Source organism: Vipera ursinii, assembly GCF_947247035.1.
Source record: "Vipera ursinii genome assembly, chromosome: 3".
Classification (NCBI taxonomy): domain Eukaryota; kingdom Metazoa; phylum Chordata; class Lepidosauria; order Squamata; family Viperidae; genus Vipera; species Vipera ursinii.
This window is the reverse complement of record NC_139516.1, coordinates 165,212,743-165,235,409: the sequence shown is the minus strand read 5'-3', so window position 1 is coordinate 165,235,409 and position 22,667 is coordinate 165,212,743. Positions and strand designations below refer to the sequence as shown.

General features: G+C 36.9%; 1 protein-coding gene across 2 annotated transcripts in view; it reads right to left on the bottom strand.

Annotated features, from left to right (window-relative positions):
* YES1 (YES proto-oncogene 1, Src family tyrosine kinase) overlaps positions 1-22,667 on the bottom strand; it is a 52,246-nt gene that overhangs the window by 9,340 nt on the left and 20,239 nt on the right. For both annotated transcript variants that reach the window (XM_083359368.1, XM_083359367.1), the window contains exons 3-9: positions 11,975-12,074; positions 9,961-10,059; positions 6,002-6,105; positions 5,750-5,899; positions 5,492-5,647; positions 4,976-5,155; positions 1,152-1,228 (exon numbers count right to left, since the gene is read on the bottom strand). In XM_083359368.1, coding sequence (XP_083215494.1) covers positions 1,152-1,228; positions 4,976-5,155; positions 5,492-5,647; positions 5,750-5,899; positions 6,002-6,105; positions 9,961-10,059; positions 11,975-12,074 — 866 coding nt within the window. The remainder of the gene's footprint in view (positions 1-1,151; positions 1,229-4,975; positions 5,156-5,491; positions 5,648-5,749; positions 5,900-6,001; positions 6,106-9,960; positions 10,060-11,974; positions 12,075-22,667) is intronic.

The following is a 22,667-nucleotide window of genomic DNA, read 5'->3' as shown; positions in this document are numbered from 1 at the left end:
TTTGTGAAGCCTAGATTACAGCAGATACCAGTTTTCAACCTGCCATTATTTCCCTCATTTTGATGTGATCACTGATATGACAGCTTTTCTTCCATATATTGCGCTCATAGTAGGTTCTGACAAGTTTAGAAGTGAATAGCATGAAATGAATGAGATTATTATATTATCATGATAAGGAATATGTAGAAACTATGTTATTTTCCCCAAAGAGAGAATTTTTAGGCCATTGCACTGTGCACACAAGACACAAAACTTTGAATGTTGATTTCATTATAAATAGGATTTGCATCCGACACATAGTAGACACTGGAATTCTTTCATATTGGCGTTATTAGGTTTGCAGTAGAGACATTCATTGAAAACCTACATTCTTGAATGCTTTCTGCTCATGCCACTACTTATAAGTGTTTCTGAAAAAGGCCCAACAGATATAGTCCATAAAACCCCCACAAATGATAACAAAAGATTGCTTACATGTCACCTGTCATGTGACACCACCCTCTGCAGGGATTTTTTTTCTTTCTTTCTTTGAGCATATTAACAGTCTGAGAGGTTCGGTGGGCAAATACTTTAGAAAAGGCTTTTCCAAGGTGTAGCTCCCTTGGGGAGGTGCAGACAAAGTCCAGGAGAGGTGTGAAGAACGTTTTAGTTATATTGTTGGAACAAATTATCCTTTCCCAAAGTTTCATTGTATATTTTCATTTGTATTCATGTTGGTGTTTGGATTTTTAGGGAAGTTGTATATGTTAAACTTATATTAAGGGAGAGATGCAGGGCTTTTTTTCTCATAGAACGCTCAGAACGGAGTTCCGGCACCTTTTTTGGATGGAACCTTGTAGGGTAGGCAAGGTGGGTTGTATGACATGTGTCAGTTCCGGCACCTTTTTCTTTTACAAAAAAAGCACTGGGGAGGTGTAATGGCAAAAAGTTAAGAAATTCCTGCTTTAGAGAATCTTCTCACAAAAAAAACTGAACTAGAGAATGTTCCAGAATGCCGTACTATGTAGGCACAAACCTATGCAGATGGCCACCTGAAGATCTATAGTTATTATCAGACTGTTGACAGAATGGGCAACTACTTTAGTCTATTACTCAATGGCTGTAATATTGGAATGTTTTACTAATCAAAAAATATATATTTTAATAAGTACCTGGGCAGCCATATCCACCAGCTGGGGAAGCTTTAAATATTTCCCTTCTCCTTCCTTAAGAAAATCTAGTAAGCTTCCTACAGAAAGATACAAAAACAGCAGTTTCCTTTAATTCAATTATAGTAATGGTATCACAATTTTAGTTACATTTCAGTTTCAAACTCTATATATACTTCAGGCATAGATAAAAATAAAATTCTATTAATGTTAATATAAAGCTAACCGATTATGCAATACATATGTTATTATGTAGTATTTTGGAATGAGTAGTGATTTTGCGCATGCATAAAATAAAACATATTTAACCAAATCCTTTCGATATATCATAGTTTTAACAGACATTTGCAACAATTTAAATGTTAATGGCTGTATATGTGAGGCCCCCTCATCCCCCAAACGCAGATATGCAGTTTTGTGAGCCAGGAGTTTGTTATAATTTGTATGGTTTATTTGTTTTTATTTATTGATTTATACCACACATTTATTTATTCAGAAGTGTCCTATGCAAATAAATATGAATTCAATATTGTATTTATTTTCTATGTCATGGGCAGAAGTCAAGTAATGTTACTTCAGGACATATAAAACAGTACCTGGATTAGTGATAAGCATCTATTCAGGGCTTGGGGGGGATATTAAGATTTCTCTGAATGTGTAAGCAGTCTTCACAATATGGCTGCCATAGGAGTATCGCCTATTCACATTAAGTCTGCAGTGGAAGGAATTAGTCAGTGACAAAAAACTGATGAGAATAGTCTCTGTTTCACTTTCTCAATGCCAGGATACTGTTTTCAGCCCCAGTTTTGTTTTTATTTCTGGCAGCAGGTACACATTGTTTGATTGTATTAAGAATACTTTGGGGCCTATATAAAGCTCAGAAGCATCCTTGTAAACAAAGATGACACTAGAGACTGATTTTGCTGTATTCTAGCTTCTCACATAATTATTTCAATTAAATGACTCTTCAAGAAGCCTGTCTCATCCAGTTAGAAGATGTTGCTGCTTTACTTCTGGGTCCCCCCCCAAATCATGTAACACTATAATGGGTCAGAATTTCGAAAGAATAAGCAAATGCAAAAGATTTCTGGATTTACTAAAATATATGTCTACCGATTTCCTGAAACTGCAAAAAATGGCAATAATTCTTTGTTATCTGTCGTATATGTAAGAGCAGTTAATGCAGCAAGAACTGGAGAAAAGACAGACCAATGGTATTTTTTATCACAGTTAATATCAAAATAGGCAAGCTTTTGGTGCCCAGAAGCTTCACTTAACATTTTTTAGAAAATAGCAATAGCAAAAGCACTTAGACTTATATACCACTTCAGAGTGCCCTCTCTAACAGGTCTAGGATTGGAAAAGTTAGAATGACGAAGAACTAGGTAATGTCATGTCAACTAGATTGATTTTCCTGGATTTGGAGAAGAACAAATATTATGGAATCTATTTACACTATGGTTTTACATATTTGCTGTTTCAAAGTATCAGGAAATTGTGCCTCTAATTTGTTAACTGAATGGGTATAGGAATTATATAAAAGGGCTCTGCAACCATATGTACCAAGTTATAAACCATAGTTTGCAAACCACAATGATTGTGAACTTAAAACAAAATGACTTGGTATGATGTATGTTCCTAGCCAGAATGTCATACACTCAAATACAATAAACCTGACTTTTTATAATTCAAATGTAAAAAGTTCCATAAAGTTAGACAATATTGGATATGCTTACATCAACAAAACATAAACTACAACATTGCTTGTAATAGTGCAGGTTGCCCTTGACTTACGACCTGAATTGAGTCAAAAAATTTTATTGTTAAATGAGACATGTGTTAACTGAGTTTTGCTCTATTTTACAATCTTTCTTGCCACAGGTGTTAAGTGAATAACTATAGTGGTTAAGTTAGTGTCATGGTTGTTAAGCGAATCTTGGCTTCCCCACTGATTTTGCTTCTTAGAAGGTCACAAAAGGGTATCACATGACTTTGGGACACTGCAGCTGTCATAAACATGATCAGTTGCCAAGTGTCTGAATTTTGATAATGTGACTGTGCGGATGCTGTAACCATCACTAAGTGTGAAAAATGGTCATAAGGCACTTTTTTCAGTGCTGTTATAGATTTGAACAGTCACTAAATAAACTGTTGTAAATCGAGGATTACCTGTGTTTTTAGTCTTTCATATGTTAAGTCCCATCAATTAATCTGTCAGACCCTACAAAAACACGCCTCTTTTTCATTTATATAACAACAGGCATTCATTTCTTACAGCTCTTGTTTAGGATAAATTTTGAAGAGGTGGTGCCATCTTCTAGGCAACTTCTGAATTATATCTGTGCTATCTGTAACACTGGTTGAGAACCAATGACTCACAGAAACATTGAGCTTTTGTGGTTTCTTTCCTCTTCTGTTTACCACAAAAGATGACTAAAAGCATTTGCTTTCATTTTCACGTAATGAAATTGTGGTTTAATATACAACTGAGAACTATAAGTAATATTAACTATATTGAACTTTGTTCAAACAAGTTATAATGCAGCAATTGCTTAAGTAATGCTTCATAACATCTATGGTTTCTTACCTGGACAATACAAACTCCAGGTATTTGAAAACAAAAGCAAACATTTCCAGTTTCCCATTGTGACTGCTGCAGTGCTCAGAATACAGTATAGTGCTACATTTGCTCATGGGCATAATTTAGGGATCTGATCTGAGACACTTTAAAAAAGCATCAGTTTCCTTTATGGGACAGAAGAAATAATCTTACGTATGGCTGTTTCCACAAACAGCTCCTTTTTTACAGAAGCAAAATCCTTTTCCACAGAGCTATGTCCTTTTATTCATATAAGAAACTCTACAATCCCAAACAAAACATTCTGATCTTCATAAGAAGTACTGGGAAATAATATCCTTATATGACTCTTAATATGAGAATAATACTAAGAAAAAAATAAAAATAAGCAAATATTTTTTTTATTTCACATAATTTAAATATTAATTCATGTAACTATCTGATTCTTGCAAATATTAATGCCTTTTATATACACCTGGCAAATGTCTCCTGAATATGTTTCCTGCTGACTGCCAGCAACATTATTAAGAAAAAAATAATATGAAATGATAGTTTTGTCTTTTTTAAAAGGGGGCAAATTTATTTATTTACTTATTTAATTAAAAAAACCCTGATTGCCACCCATCTTAGAACCATAATTCTGGGTGTCTCACAACAATTAGATAAAACCAATATTATACAAAAATGAAACAACCCCACACCCAATAAAAACAAAAGAAAGAAACCTGGTGCCATAACTAAACTTCCTTGATGCAGCCCACAACACTGTGGTCTAACTCTAACTTACCTGTTTCAGTGGGAAAGAACCAAAATGCCTCTTTAAGTAACACCAGCTGCCTGCAATTAGTGCAGGTTTGCATCCCACCAGGCTCAAGGTTGACTCAGCCTTCCATCCTTCCGAGGTAGGTAAAATGAGGACCCAGATTGTTGGGGGCAATTAAGCTGACTTTGTAATAATGCCGCTTGTGTGTGTGTGTGAAAGCCCTAATAAGCAGGCATATACATAGAATGAAGGCTACTGCTAAGCTTGTAAGCCGCCCTGAGTCTTCGGAGAAGGGCGGGATATAAATGGAATTAAAATAAAATAAAAATAAATAAAATAAAATCTGCAGTGAAAGTCCTGGCAGACACTTCTAGGAATCTATCATGATAAAATACTTTTCTGTCTATTCTGCCCTAATAATTCCATAGTAAATTCATACAATACTCTTGCTTTCCTATTTGATTTCAATATAGAGGTAAAATGTACCTTTTGTCATGAATTCAGTGACAATGTAGATAGGCTCCTCAGACACCACAGCATAAAGTGGAACAAGTTTATCATGCCTTAATTTCTTCATGATCTGAGCTTCTTGTAAGAAAGCTTCTGGCATCATTGTACCAGGTTTTAGAGTTTTGATTGCAACTTTTGTTGTTCCGTTCCATGTACCTATGTAATAAACGCATTATACTATCAGTTACAATACAAAGATTTTCAGTGTAATATAAATATTGCAGCTGGGTCAGGTATGTTTAAAATAACCAATTTTAAAAAATGTTGAACAATTTTCCAGCGCCTTTAGTCTATGAAATAAGTCTGGAAAGTCCAGTATTGTCTATAATGATTTAAAGTGATTCTCTAAGTATTATAAAGATGTTTTCCATTTCAGTAATCTAAGATCCTTTTTTAAAATTTGGAGATAGTAAGGTCTGGAACTAACCTATTATGCACATAACCCTTGGATTTAATGATATATGGTTCTCCTCATATACCGGTAACACTTACCCATCCAAACTTCACCAAAGCATCCTTGGCCCAACTTAACTTCTAGCCGCAAGGATTCTCTAGGGATTTCCCAGGCATCCTTTGATAAACCCTGTGTCTGAGGTTTCACAGTTGGACACACAGTTGTTAATTTATGACACAGGCCATCAGCATGATCTAGCAATCAGAGAAATATTTCTTATGCAGTCATATATTTCAGAAATATATTGATCAGGCTATGATTTACATCTAGAATCAGCTGTAGCATTTAGAACCTACCTGTGTAGTGTTTGACCAGCTTTTGTAAAGATTCAAATTGTGCTCTTGTTGTTATATAATATCCACCATTGTCAAGTTTTCTAATTTTGTAGTGTTTCACATTATCACCTCTAATCTCATCCCAGTCACGTATAGAAAGGGAATAAGCACCTAGAAAAAACAATTTAATATTTGCTTCTGTAAACACACTTATAAACAACTATAAATTCATTATAATTTTTTTTATTTAGTTCTAAAGTTAAAGACAGATACCTTTTGTAGTTTCACTCTCTCGGACTAAAAAGATACCACGCTGATTCCCAGGATTTAAAAGTAATCTTTCTGCATCTTTCCTGCCCATTTTACCAAAATACCATCTAAAAAGTTCAAAGAGAAATATGTTCAAGAAAATATTTAGTTGTAATATTGGATTAACATAGCAATGGAACAATATTACATTACAAAGATGAGACTGCAGAATAATCATTATAACAGGGTCTTTCCATATAATTTCATCTCTGTACTTTTAAAATAGATTAGAAATCAAAGTTGTTTTGTCCTTGACATTATTCTTAAATAAGTGTGGGAACACCTGGCACTGAAAACAACTCTTTTGGAGGTGGATAATCCTTGATTCTTATCAAAATAGCCTCCATGGAAGATTTAGCTGCAAACAATAACGAAATGGATGAATATATCCCACCACTTGACTATAAACTGATACTGGACACGATTTGGGCAATGACAGAACAAATCAAAGCCAAACTGCAAGAAAAATCTGACAACTCAAAACCACCAAATCAAATTCTGACTTTAAATGAGGAAAAGATAACACAAAACCAAATAGAAGAAGTGGAAACTAACACTAAAATAGGAGATTTCAAAGAACAACAAAAGCAACCTACAGAAAACCTTAAAGTACAAACTTTAATGGCAACTACAAAACTTACAACTCAAAAAGCAACAGCACTTGAAGAAAACAATACTAAGACACTAAAGGCCTTCAAATACACCATATTGAGAATTCAACTAATCAAATGACAACCACAACAACAGCTACTACTTTCTACCTAACCCAGATAGAATTGGAAGAACAAAAAGACTTGACTGATCTAATGACAACTATATTACATCAATCATCAAAAACTGAACTATCAAAGCAAAACTACAATGGCTACAAAGGGGACATTTTCCTTGCAAAATTGACATTTGGATACGTTCCCTGGATTCAAATAAGGGCTATAGGAAGAAAGGAAGATACATTTGAGAATTCAAAGATGCCAAGAGGGAAGCCTGATTGGCACAAAAGGAAGGCAAGAATTAGATTTAAAAAACTGAACTTGTTTCTTTTTTTTGGGATTCCTAAAGATACAGTATAAAAATATCTTTCAATGGATTAAGGGGAATCTCTAAAAATATAACTGATTCTACATTTAGCTTTTAGATTTGTAAGGGAAAACAAAAGTAAGCTCTTAGAATATAATTCTGAACTATATTATAGAATTTGGAATGATATATCAAAAGACAGTATTTTAACAATTGATGTACGGTTAAGATGACTTATAGAATATATTAGTTGTTACTTTTGAACTATATTATAGAATCTAGAATTTTATATATAAAAGATAGTATTTTAATAATTGTTGAACGGTTAAGATAAAAATATACTTCTAATAATTGGTGATTTGTTAAGATGAAAACTAGACTTTAATGGTAAAACACAAGAATGTTTTGTAACGAACAATGTAAGTTTTGTAGATAAGAGAATTATTCTTTATTGAAATAGGGAATTGTGGGTTACCCAAAAATTAAGCTTTTTTTGTATACTATAGGCTATTCTAGAATATTCTATTGCAATTAGATAAAACTTAAAAACAGGATATTGATATGTATTAGTGAAAATATATTGAAAATTTTGTTAATTGACTAGGTTACAACTAGAAATGTATTAACTTGACTATTCTGAATGTGTGATAATTAAGGGAATCAGAGAGGGAATCCCTGTTGATGTGACCTGAACTATTTACAACTTGTTATTTGTTATTTTGACTACCCAACCACCATATTGCTTCACAAATACATGTATATGTAAATATTAAAAATTCAATAAAACTTGTATAAAAAAGAAATCAAAGTTGTTTTTAAATGTGATATGATCACAAATACATAAGCCAAGATATGATCTAAACTTTTATTCCCCCCAAAAAACAAAAAAAACCACAAGACCACGTTTCATTCCTTCCATTCAAGATTCAGTAACAAACTAATTTTAAATACATGGAGAGTTTCAAAATCAAATATTCCAGAATACTAGTTTAAACTTTTGAAGAAAAACAAGACAAGTCAGCTGGACTAAAGCAATTACCGGTACAGGTGAAACCAGAAAATATTGTTTGTCATTTTGTTGTTCCTGTATGCTTTCTGCTTTAAATGCTTTTAAAATTACCAAACATGTTAGGCATTGTGTCAGAGGGAGGTAGTAAATCACTTTTCAGTGACAATAATGCCATATAAGCAAGCAATAAAAGAAAGCTGCATAGCCAAACCTGCTGAGTTACAAAGGAGATTTATCTGTCTATCTTTTTCCTGCCTTTATTATCTTTACAAATAATTCAAGGCAGCAAATATACCCAACATACCTTCCTCCTCCTATTTTCCCCACAACAACAACCCTGTGAGGTAGGTTGGGCTGAGAAAGAGTGATTATCCCAAGGTTGCCGAGCTAGCTTTCAACCCTGTGAGGTGGGTTGGGCTGAGAAAGAGTGATTATCCCAAGGTTGCCAAGCTAGCTTTCATGGCTAAGGAAGGACTTGAACTCATGGTCTCTTGCTTTGTAGATTGGTACCTTAACCACTAGACCAGAGGTCCCCAACCGTCAGTGGACTGTACTGGGCCGCAGCATGCCAGCAACCGGTCTGCACAAACAAGCAAAGCCCCATCCGTGGAATGCAGGCAGCACACAAAACCACATACTCTCCAGTCCGCAGAAAAAACTTTCTCCACGGAACCAGTCCCTGGTGCCCAAAAGGTTGGGGGACCTCTGCACTAGACCAAAGTGACTCTCTCCTCTTCTCTCTCTGTTGTTGTTATATGGAACTATAAACAAATTTAAAACAGGCTTAACTGTTAGTGCTTTTTTTTCCCCTTCTTCTTCTGCAGAGAAAATAAAAGTGTGTCTCTCCCCCACTTTCTTTTGTTTCTTATTGTATTGGCTAATAATGCATTGGAGCTGAAGCTCTGAGGGATCCTAGGTGGGTGACATCTGGATTCCAAAAATAACTATAACCATTATTCCCATGAGGACAATACTCCCACTTTAGGTTTTCATGCATGCAAGGACAAGTGAGAAAGAACCTTGCAAAGTTTATCAGCAATTCTGGGTCAAAGGAACTTTAACAATATGCTCAGAAATTCCATGTATTTCTAAGCTCAGAAACTAGCCAGAAGATTTAAGGAAGCAGATGAGCTTGTTTCAATGTAAGGACTAACTAGCCAGTATGCTGATGTTCATAGATTATATTTACATCTTTGCAAAAAGTATACCAAGCTTTAGAGGTTGTCCATCTTATGCACACCATACACACACAATACAGATTTGGAATGTCTTTAACAGAAATCGGTTCCATCAGAATAGACTGTGAAGTCTCTATGATGAGGAGGTGAGACCTTGTCATCTGAAATGTGGATCTATATCTTTTTCTTGTTAAATAAGAATGACAAAGTTTATAACTATTTGTAGACCATGTAAGGAGAGGAGAATTTATCAGGTTTATTTTTTTCCAGCATTCTGCTATCATGTATTTTTTTATATTTAATGTTGGATGTTGGGTCTTTTTTTCTTTTTTGTACACACTTTTTTTTGTTATTGTCACTGTTGGATGTATGTTTTTTTCCTATTTTTTTTTCTGTTTTGTATTTTATTCCCATTGATAAAACGTAACATATTTTTTTTTAAAAAAGAAGAGATTGTGAAGTGTCAATAATTGTACCTGCATCAGCTCATATTAACACATGTGAAATTGAATCATTTATTCTAAAAATAATCTAAAAATACTTTTTAAGAAAGTCAGTCTCCTCTATATAAAACATATTTTAAGAGATTAATTTTAATTCATGCAAATGCTGTAAGCGAAGGCCTCTTGTATCTAATACGTCTTCTCAGTAATTAAATTCTACTGAACGCCACAGAATTATTACAGATAAAAATGATTAAGGACATTATAAAGTCTTACTCTTCTGCTTGTATGGAATCTGCAGGAGCCACATAATTGCTAGGAATGTAGCCACTCTTTCCTGTGGCAATAGATCTTGCTTCCCACCAATCTCCTTCCCTAGGGGGAAGGGAGGACAGGAAAAAATGTAATTAAAGTGAACAACAATAATAAAATCATTTTCAATTATGAAATACTGTGAACTGATACATCATCATCTTAGCTGTCTATTTACATCTACGAAATAACACACTAGCTAGATCTTAGTATAAATGATGTTTTTTTCCCCTATATAGGGAAATACCATGCAGTAGGAAGAAACATTTGTTTTATCCTCTAATAAATATGTGATAAATAAAAAACAGAATAACACAGTTGGAAGGGATTTTGGAGATTGTCTAGTGTCCAATCCCTTGCTTAAATAGGAAGCCCTATACCATTTCAGACAAATGGTTGTTCAATCTCTTCTTAAAAATTCCAGTGTTGGAGCACCTACAACTTCTGGAGGCAAGTCGTTCCAATGATTAACTGTTCTAATTGTCAGGAGATTTCTCCTTAGTTTTAGGTAGGTTCTCTTCTTGATTAGTTTCCATCCGTTGCTTCTAGTTCTGCCTAAAAGTGCTTTGGAGAATAATTTACCTCCTCTTCTTTGTGGCAGCCCTTCAAATATTGGAACACTGCTATCATGTCACCTCTAGTCCTTCTTTTCACTAGGCTAGACATACCCAATTCCTGAAACTGCTCTTCATATGTTTTAGCCTCCAGTACCCTAATCATTTTTGTTGCTCTTCTCTGCACTCTTTCTAGAGTTTCATCATTTTTTTATACCACGGTGACCAAAATAAACAGGGATTTTAAAAAAATTCTCAAAACTTTTAATCTTCTTCAAATCTTACTATTGTGAATAAAAATGGACATTTTACAGAAGAATAACTGCAAAAATAACATTCTCTTAATGAGGAGATGAAAAATGATCATATTCAGAGAATACAGTTTCATCTTTAATATACTGGAATCTCTGCTACTAAAATTTAAATGAATTGGTATTAATTAATTAAATCTACTTCTGAAAGTGCCTTATTGCAAATTGCCATATAAAAAGTACATTTATGGTTGCATGTATTTGGTTGCATGTCATTTGTTTAGTTTGAAGTTACAAGAGCACTGAAAAAGGGACTTACAACAGTTTTTCACACTCATGATCATTGCAACATCCCCATGGTCATGTGATCAAAATTTGGACATTTGACAACTGCCACGTATTTATGATGACATCCCGGGATCATGTGATCACCTTTTTGCAATCTTCTGGCAAGCAAAGTCAATGAGAAAGCCAGATTCACTTAACAGCTCTGTTATTAACTTAACAACTGCAGCAATTCACTTAACAATTGTGACAAGAAAGGTTATAAAATCGGGAAAAATTCACTTAACAGCTGTCAATTTTGGGGTTGATTGTGATAATAAGTCCAGATCAACCTGTATATACTTGTCTTAGAAATAAAGATAAAAACATTATATTAAAAGCATATGGTATAATCCAATTTACCATTATAGTTTCTAGACTGATCTGTTCTGTAGAAAGATGACGACTTTGATAGAGATATGCAAACTCTTTTGCTAAAGCAACAAGAGTAAAACATTTTTAAAGACCAGAATGTCGAGACAGCAGCTCATATAGACATTTCTCTAATTCACTGAATTATAAGAAGATAGAACAGATACAACACAATAAAACTTGTAAGATTGATATCAGCCATATTAGGTATATGAGAGGGGAAAAACAACTCCACTGAAAGGCTAAAACTATTTTATTTTATTGAGATTGGCTATAATCATAGAATCTTGCAAGTCCAATTTTGTTATATCTCTTCTTCTTCCTCCTCCTCCTCCTCCTTATAGGGTCATTTTTCTTACTCTCTTATTCTCTTACGACTGAAGACTTTTCCCTATCAGCAATAATACTATTAACATAGGTAGAGGAATGTGAATGGCTAACAGTGTGTAATTAAGTCCATGTTAACTCAATACTTACGTATTATTGATTATCTGAAAGCGTTCCCCCTTCTTGAATGAAAGATCATCTCTAGTTCTTGCTTCATAATCGTACAAGGCCACAAAAACAGTAACTCCCCCTTAGGAAAACCCAAAAATATGGCATTAATATTTTTTCCTAGACAAAGGAAATACATACAAATCAGATTACACACATACTATACAAAAGCATTTCACCAATTTTATTTTGAAGAAAATAGATATTCTTACTAAAAAGTGAGCAATGTTTATAGTTATAAAGTAAAAACATTGCCTGAACTCATTTATTGATTTCATAATGGCCTAAGTCTACAACCTCAGTTGAGGCAATCTATTCATTTGATTAAATACATTAATATTACTAAGAAAAACTTATTTAATATTTCCATGGTTAAAAGAATTTCAAACTACAAAAGTTGCTTTTCACGTTAAAGTTTTGAGACTGCCTTTCTCTGTATGTTTGTAGAAAACATATGAATAGGATACTGGGATATGTTCACATTCTTATCGTCAGTGCTTTTTTTGTAAAAGAAAAAGGTGCCGGAACTCACACATGTCATACAAGAGCCTTGGTGGAGCAGTGGGCTAATGCCTCCTTAAGTAACACCAGCTGCCTGCAATTAGTGCAGGTTCGCATCCCACCAGGCTCAAGGTTGACTCAGCCTTCCATCCTTCCCAGGTAGGTAAAATGAGGACCCAGATTGTTGGGGGCAATTAAGCTGACTTTGTAATAATGCCGCTTGGGGGGTGTATGAAAGCCCTAACAAGCAGGCATATACATAGAATGAAGGCTACTGCTAAGCTTGTAAGCCGCCCTGAGTCTTCGGAGAAGGGCGGGATATAAATGGAATATAAATAAATAAATAAATAAATAAACCTGCCTTGCCTACCCTACAAGGTTCCATCCAAAAAAGGTGCCGGAACTCTGTTCTGAGCGTTCAATGACAAGAAAAGCCCTGCTTATCGTAGACCCTCCAAACTGCTATATGTTAACCAGAAAGATATACAGCAGTGTTTTTCAAATTTAGTAAAAAGGTTGGAAATCACTTTGAATTACTTTATAGGAAACTCAAAGCAGCGAACATACATAATGATCTTTCTTCCTCTTAATCTCACAACAATCCTGTGAGGTGAGTTGGGCTGAGTGTGTGTAACTGGCCCAAAGTCACCCAGCCTAAAGCAGGACTAGAACTTAACATCTCTTGGTTTCTAGGCCAGCATGTTAACCACTCCACCACACTGGGTCCTAGCAACTAGATCTCGTGAAGAATTTGGCATATTTTAGACAACATTAGTACTATGAAAGATTCTCAATTCTTCCTCAGTAGCATGCCACCTGACTTGGGAGACCCATCTTCTGGCACTGTAATCAACAATCACTTTATCTTGCCCAACATTCTGATTTACTTGGAAAAATAAAAGGAATAGTTTACTACTGCTTTCTCAATGCAATATGAATTGATGCTTTTGCTCTTGATACTAAAATGATCATCTACCTCAGGCATCTTCCTATACTGTATTGCTGCTGTCCAATATAGGTGCGTTTGCTTTAGCTGGGTTGCTGGGATGATCTTCATGCTGAGGATGACCTTGCTAGAATTTATGCTTGGTGTACAAGCATGGCATCCTTCATTCACCCCTCCCAGGAACTTCCCCATGCAGCAAAGCAGACCTGAGGGAGTGTACTTCCATTAATTGAAAGAGATGGAATAGCTCATAGCATTTCCATCCCTAAGGACTGATGGAAAACCGGGTTCTGAATTATTAGAAATTCAACATACACTACAAACATTCCCATTTAGGAATCTTTTTGGCTGCACTTAAACCAAGACATTCATATGGAAAGAGTTAATTATCTAATTTGACTTTTCCTTAAAAGCATTTTTAGTGTTTGGGTTTGCAAAAACCAAAACATTTCACCATATTTATTTTTTTCTAAACACTTACGTCGATTATAGATGATCATTTCTGTAAATGGACTTCTTATTACTGCTACCATAGCAAAATTCCAAACCAGCTAATGTAGGGTCCAAATATAATGTGTGAGAGTATGTGTGTGTGTTGTTTGGCGTGTGTGCGGAATAGTGGTGATGTTGGGAAGTTTGCCACAGAAAAGTTTTCGGAAGCTTTGCAGTTTAGTAAAAAGATTAATTAGAGGCTGATAGAGGTTTCTCAAATTATGAGGTAATTCCTTGAGCACAAATGCATATTAGGCTGTTACAAGAGATGTTCATAAATTCAAGTCTGAAGAAATCTAGAACACTGAGCTCCCTGCATTCTATTCCATGCTTGAGATTAGTTTACTGCATGCTGGCTTCATTATGACATAAATCATGATTATTAGGTACCAAAATGTTTCATTTTCAGATTTTTTCCTCAGTAACTAGCATGTTTAATCCATGCATATTTTTTTTTGTACAATCAGGCTGTGGCATAGCAGCAACCGGGCTGCGCAAACAAGTGAAGCCCCATCTGCTGGATACAAGCAAAACCACGCCACGCCCCCTCTGGTCCACGTAAAAATCTTACTCCACAGAACCGGTCCCTGGTGCTCAAAAGGTTGGGGGCCTCTGATCTAGAAATAGTCAAGTCTATCAATATTTGTACATTTTTGGAAAAAAATGATTTCTTACACACATTTGTATAAAATAAATTAGCTGCAGACTAAATCAAAGAATGCAACTCAAAATAGGGAAATTTTAAGATTATTGTTAACATTTTTTAAATGACTTTCGATGATTTTAAGATGAAATAAATAAATTTCAGTTATCTATATTACTGAAAATTATGTTGTGTTACAAAATACAAGCATGACAAAATAAAATGATAAAATACACTAGGCTTTTATTTACAAAGAAAAACCTGAGGTATTTTAAAGGTGTGAACACTTGTTTTTGACTTTTCCATTCAAATGTGTGGAACTTCTGTGAATAGTGTTTTGTAAAAAAACCTGATTAAAAATGCAATACCTGCTGGATATAACAGCGAGTGATGGCAAAATCATCAGTCTTTCATCACAATACTTCTGTGCCAAAGGTATGTTGAAAAATTGCCTCAACATTACATATTTTATTCAATGCTATCCTTTAACTTTTGGGCTTGGAGAGCTGCAACATTTAGTAGAGCAGGGGTGTCAAACTGCCAGCCCACGGACTGGTTTCATCATACTGAAGCTGCACCCACCCCATTGCTGGCAATGCAAAAAGAGTTGCAATATGTCACAACATGGCGAGTTTGACACCTGTGTAGTAGAGTGACCCATTCTTATGTCTTATGTATGAATATCATCCCCTGCTCAAGATAACAAGGTGGCTAACCAACCATCACTTTGAATCACATAGGACATCATTATTTATTTAGTGTATGGCTGGTTACACACAATATTAAAAACATTTCATATTTACAAGTTAAAACAGTTAAAACAATTTTTAAAAAGCAGTAATAAAACCTAAGAGGAAAACAGAAATAACATTTCAGAGTTTGATGTCGAGTTCGGAAATCCAGTCAGTAGCTACCATTGTTACGCAGAGGAAGTCCTTAAAATCTCCTGGGTATTTTCTATTAGTGCATTCCCTCACTATATGTTGGATAGTCTGTCAGGGAGCCCTGCAATCACATTGCGCTGAAGATGTCTTTCCCCATTTATACAAAGAGTCGGCACACACCCCATGAGTCGTTCTAATTCTATTGTATATCACCCATATGTGTCGGGGTAAATTGAACCCTGGAGGTATATTATTAGGATTAATATGCTCGAAAATATCTTGGGAGGTATAGCTATTCCATGCTTCCATCCACTTTTGTGTGGTGCTCTGATGTTCATCCAGCAGCTTAAGCACTGTGAAGAGTGGTGGATTTCTTGACTTTAATCGGCATCTTAAGAGAACAGAGGTATAACCATGAATGGGGAGGGAGGAGTTTAGCAGGACCTTACTATACTCCCGAATGAGAGCTTCTTGTCGTCGTTAAGTGCGGGGGGGTGTATATGGCTAAGAACTGATAGCCAGTGAATAGGTGTAGATTTTATGCACCCAGTAATTAATCATCATCTTTATTTATTGATTAGCCCTTGGGCCATATCAAAGTGCCACGTTCCAAAAACAAAATATCACTAAAACTTGATAAAAACAATTCAAATAAAACTGGATAAAATACAATTTAAAATGAAACTGAAACAAAATACAATCGAAATAAAATCAGGATAGAATACAATGATTTAAGATACAGGCTAAATATGCTTAAAATTATATTACAATGTCACCCCTGCGTCTGTCCCAAACAGTCTTAAAACTACTTTTAAAATCACATTTTTAAATCAAGTGATCTTTCCTACAATCTACCACACTCTGCTGCACTAACTTTGTTCTTATTTCCGTCAACTTTACAGCATATTTGGCAATCCATTTCACCAACTGCAAATTAGAGCCTAACAGGCAATGATGCAAGAAGCGCTCTTTAGACAGAGGGGTACAAGTATAAAAGATCCTGCCCTACTGATGTTCCCTCAAATCTGAATACAGGGGGCAATCAAAAATTACATGGGACATGAACTTCCCCTGTCCCACATAAACAGACTCTTTCACTTACAGGAATCCCCCTATATCTGCCCCAAAGCATGTTTGTTTGAAGTTGGTCCAATCTCAATTTTGTAAAAAATCTCCTTATGATGGGAGATAAAGGCAAGGTTAAATATTTTTCTATTTTAAAAATGTGTTTATTAGTCGATAACCAGGGGCAAACTTTTGCTACTGTCACCTGTGCATTGTCTGATTGTGCACTTATGTCTTTAAATCTCTGTGCAATCCAAAATTGAATCTGCCTATGATCATACTGCTGCCAATTTAACAGAATACCAAAACTAAATACCTGCTTCAAAACTCTTGATAACCAATTATTTTTGTTACTTGAAACAATCTGATCCATTAGCGCTAGCTTAGGTAACCTCCCTTCCTCCATCTCGGATATTCTTAGCCAATAATAAACGGTCTTCAGCATGGCTCTAGTGCCGATCGCATGGACTCCCGTTTCTGCCCTTATTACGCATTGTGGGGTTCCAGGGGACATTGCCAAAATTCTCCTCAAGAACTTATTTTGAGGAATTTCCTGCCCAGGCAGCTTAACTGATCCCCATATTTCTGCCCCATAGGTAAGTATTGGTTCAATTTTCGCTTGAAAGACCTTTAGCACTGGGGTTAATGAAGATGGAGTTTTCTCTAAAATACGTTTGTTTAATTGGGCCATCCGAGCCACGGCCTTCTGAGCTCCGGCTTTTACATGCTTATGCCATTTACCATTTGTCTGGAATACTAGCCCTAAATAGGTAAATGACTGAACTTGTTCTATTCTGCCATTTAAAACCCATCTCCTCATCTTTTGTTGCCTGATAAATATCATTACCTTTGATTTCTCTATGTTAATTGTCAAACGATTTTTTATACAATATGCTGCCTACCTTCCTAGTGACCTTCGTAGCCCCAACTGTGAGGCCAACAGCAAAATTATATTATTGGCATATAAGGTAAAGGTAAAGGTTCCCCCGCACATGCGTGCTAGTCGTTTCCGACTCTAGGGGCCGGTGCTCATCTCCGTTTCAAAGCCGAAGAGCCAGCGCTTGTCCGAGGACGTCTCCGTGGTCATGTGGCCGGCATGACTGGACGCCAAAGGCGCACGGAACGCTGTTACCTTCCCCACCGTAGTGGTCCCTATTTTTCTACTTGCATTTTTACATGCTTTCGAACTGCTAGGTTGGCAGAAGCTGGGACGAGTACCAGGCGCTCACTCTGCTACGCGGCACTCGGGATTCGACCCGCCAAACTGCCGACCTTCTGATCGACAAGCTCAGCGTCCTAACCCACTGAGCCACCGCGTCCCTTTTATTATTGGCATATAACAAGCAATTTACCTGTCTTGTTCCTATACTAGGCCCATGAAGTGATAAGTCTTCCAGACATTTTGGAAAATTGTTTAAATATAAATTGAAAAGTGTTGGGACTAAAATGCAACCTTGTCTTATGCCCTTCTTAATTGGAATTGCATTTCCATTTATAACAATCTAATTAAATATAGCAGTTTCTTTTCTATTCCAATGGCCTCTAATTTATCCCATAGAATTGATCAATCAATTGTATCAAAGGCTGCCTTCAGGTCTATAAATGCCACGTACAATGGTTTTTTCCAAAACTTAAACTTTGTTATTAGATGGTCCAACACAAAACAGTTGTCCATTGTAGATCTTCCGCTCCTGAAGCCAGACTGTTCTTCAGCTAGAATGTTGTTTCTCTTTATCCAGTCTTCTAATTTATGAAGCAAATACTTAGCATAAATTTTTGCTGAAATATCAATTAGACTAATTAACCAGAAATTATCCGGATTGTCTCTAGAGCCTTTTTTATGTAATGGAACAATAATTGATGTATGCCAACTGGCAGGAATTTGCCCTGTTCTATTAATAAAAGTAAGGAGACCCGCCAGGACAGGTGCCTAAAAGGCTATGTTTTCTTTAAATAGCGATGCTGGGAGCGCATCCTGTCCTGGAGCTTTGTTTGTCTTCAAGGAAGAAATTAAATGCCTCACCTCTGTGATTGACACTTCTGCCCACTGGGGTAAGGCTTCATATCCCTGTATCAAGCTCAGAGAGGATATCACTTCATCAGAGCTTTCTGCAACTGCTGGAGTGACCAAATGCCTCTCCCAACTTTCTGCAGTAATATTTGGGTCACTTATTGGTTTTCTATCTTTAATAATTTTTGAGACCCCCAACCAGAAGATTGTGGGTGAGGCCAGCTTTGCCGCCTGTTCTAAGCCAGCCAATAAGTCGTCAATATAAGAAGCCTTTTTCCTCTTCAGTAGCTGTTTATATTTCTGCCTCATGATAATATACTTCTTCTGTAATTCCATATTCGGGCTCATTAAGTATCTCCTCAGTGATTTCCTAAGTTGTTTTTTCCCTTCCTTGCAGTCTTTATCAAACCATGTTGAGTAACTAGAATCAAACTGGCCCATTGACTTAGTAGTCATGAAAAAATGCTTCAATTTCTGACATATTTCCACAAAATATACTACAAGCTCTTGTTCACCCGTACTATTTGAACATATATGCGCTAGGGCTTCCATTCGTGATGAATTAATAAATTCTGTCACTGCTTTCCCATCAACCCTCTTCCATGTTAACCTTCTCTCCTGGGCTATATCCAAGTTGAAGCCTATTTGTTGAATTATTTGGTTCCTTTTCCTTAAATCAGAGGGGAGTGCCAGGGACATCTCAATCGAAAGATGATCACTTTCTGGCCTTGGTGACGTCAAGACTGAAGTAGCCCCTGCCACTAAACTGTGAGAAACACAGAAGTAATCAATAGAGCTACATGCCTTGGGACCAAACAAAGGTTATGGGGTACCTTCTAACCTCTGTGTACTGGCCTACTATTTGAAGGTTACAGTTGTATACCATTGTTAGAAATTTCCCCCCATCGTTATTCTTTTTCTTGGGAGTCCCATAATTGTTGGTTATGTAAATAACCATCTGGAATTGTACCATTTTCAACAAAAGGCTCCAATGAAGGACCCACACGGGCATTAAAGTCTCCTGCCAAAATTAAAGGTATTTTTATAAATTTTTTACGTATATCTAATATCTTTACTTCTAGTGCCTCCCACAGATCGCCCATTGCTGGATTGACATACACATTTATAAATACCATTGACTTCCCTCCATATGCCAAATGGATTGCTTGAAAAAATAAAGGGCTGGCACACGAGCATATCTCATTTCCCTTCCAACCTAATTTGGCTTTTACCAAAATGCACAACCCTCCTGAAGCTCTTCCTTTTATAGCTACCCTCTTTGCTGGCAGCTGCCAAATATTAAACCCAGAGAGCTCAATTGGGGCCTCATCACCACTAACCCAGGTCTCCTGCAAGGCAATTACATAATACCTGTTTAAAAATTTAATACAATCATCTGTACACCAACTCCCTCTCCATCCTGCCACATTCCATGAGAGGAAGTGATTGTTTCCTAGTCAGGCTTCTTGAATAATCTCTTCCACCCGTCCTCCCCAGTTTACGCTCACGCACCCATTTAATTGCCTGGGCTCCATAGAAGACTGTTTAGGCATCATTTCTTTGCCTGTTGCTTTTAGGCTTGCAGATCGATAAGTTCTATTAATCTCTGCCTCCACAATAAATGATTTTACTTGAGGCTCTGCGCTTGCGTCGTTTCTTGGTATCATTTTTGCCACTGAGGAGGAGTGGGAGATTCCTTCCTGGGTACCTTCCATCTCCGGTGTTCGTCCCACAGCATTTTGCACTGTCAGGTCAGCTGTCTCTGGCACTTTATGCTGCATAGACGCAGATATGCGGCTTCCCGAACTTATAAGCTGCTGACTCTCCGGAACTGCGTCATGACGTAATGGGGACAGAACCATCGGCACCAAAGGGGTGGCAGAGGAAATGGTCTGCTTCAGCAACTTCCTCGTCTCTTTAAGTTTTTTAAGTACTTCTTGCTGCTCCGTTAATGAAAGTAAAGAAAAAGTTTCTAAGCAGGCAGAGTCAAATATCTCATCTTACATTAAGCCAATTGAAGGAAATTTCACAGTAGCTGGAACCAAAACCTCAGCCAACGTTTCCTTTGTAATGCTAGATCTCCTCCCTGTTTCAGTTACGGTAACTTACTTTCCCTATTTCGTTTACTTTTCAAGTCAGCTGTCCCATGCACTGCACCACTCTCCCTAGGGGCTCTTTGGATCAATGGGATGACTTCGCTACTAGAAAAAACTCGGGTTGGTAAAATCTGGTAAAAAGCCAAGAATCCTCTCATTCGCGTGAGCAGACTTGGAAAGAGCTGTTGTTTGAACTTAAGAAGAATTCTGGAATAATTATCACATTGTGGAAGATATTCATATGCTACCAGATCTATTGCCCCCTTGTTACTCCGAGTAAGCTGTGACAAGGAGGTCACTATCCGTCTTTTTGAAGTCCATCTACCCGCATTTGTCTCAGAATTATATATGTTCAATACAATCTGCTCCTTCAACAATCGCCTGCTTCCCCGCACACACCTGTGCCGTGGGATTTCAGGCCCATCCAGCTCACCATCTTTTTTCCCGCCATTACAGCCAATATGCTGTCTACTTACTCCTTCCCTCGTTCGCACCATTGATGATATCTGACCAGGTCGTTCTGTCTGGCAACCAGTTGAAATTACCTGCGGCTTTTCCATCTGTACCGCAACAACAAGATTGATCACAGAGTCCAACTTTAAACGCACCTCTGCAAACTGGACAAAAATGGCCCAGACTGTCTGAGAAGTGAGCATGCTGTGCCGGCTGATAAAATCCATTATGCTATCACTTAGCTGGTTTTCAAGCCCTAAAGCTGATCCACTATGATTGTCAAACTCCAACTCTAGTCCCTTATCCTGGCTTGGAGCTGACTCACTTAAAACCGCTGAGTCATTTGTCATCCAATTACGCGGAGGGATTATCGAGCCTCTCAACTGGCTTCTCAACTGGCTCTCCTCAGCCTGCGCCCGCAGATCCCACTCCAGGGAAGAATCCCCAAACAATGCCAAAGCCTCGCAGCTATCCGGCAGGAGAAGTGGGGAGAATGCATGACCCACTGCAGATGGTATAGGCTGACAGAAACCGTCAATTTTCTGTTGTTTTTGTATATTGATTCTATCTTCCTTACTGTTTGGTGAACACTGTGCCGTCTTTCTTTTCTTCCCCTTGGGAGAGGCCATTGGTGTCCTCCATTTTCTATTTCCCTCTGCCCTTTCGCCGAAACGCCGAGACCACCAGAGCTTGCTCTCTCGCGTGCTAGTCATTTCCAACTCTAGGGGCTGGTCCTCAATTTCCTCTAATTCACCCTGTGAGAGCGTCTGGAGACTATCAGCTTCATGCTGTCACAACAAAGTGCTCTGTGCTGAAGTGAGTTATTACATCAGGTGCCATACAAACACCATAAATAAAAATAGCAAAAAAAAGGTTCATAAGGTAAACACAGCAGGGAAAGAAGAGTTTAAGTGGGATTAATTATATAGCCATATCTACTGACTCATTGGTGCACAGCCACACCAGCACAGCTGGAGGGAGAAAGTTCAGTACAGGCAGCCATGACCCAGCCAGTAATTAATCTCATCGTATGGTTAAGTTGAACATCGACAAGTCTTGTATGTGGGCTGTTTATCCATACAGGTGCGCAATATTCCGCTACAGAGTAGCAAAGCCCAAGGGCTGCGCATTGAAGAGTTGGAGCTGAAGCTCCCCAAGTTGTTCTGCATAGTTTTTGCAGAATGTTGTTTCTGCTGTTAACCTTGGCAGCCAAATTCTGACATCATGAAAATTATTCATAACTGAGGTTCTTTAGATGGTCAAGTGACCTTGGTTTTTTCCCCTTATAATTAAAGGAATCATTGGTTTCATCTTAGTGGCGATTATCATTAATGGAATCTACACCCAGACATGCATGATATTCACAGAGGACATGGTTCTGCTGAAAAACTTTAAATTCTATGAATTTTCAAGTTTGCACCAATGTAAAACCTGTATGAATTCATGGATAATCCTGAAGAATTTTTCATGTAAGTAACTAAGCATCAGTCTTACATAAAACCTGGGAAGTTGATAAATGTACTAAAGACAAGTCAACCATCAGTACAACTGTTGGTGCAGAAAATTGTTTTGTACAATTTATGT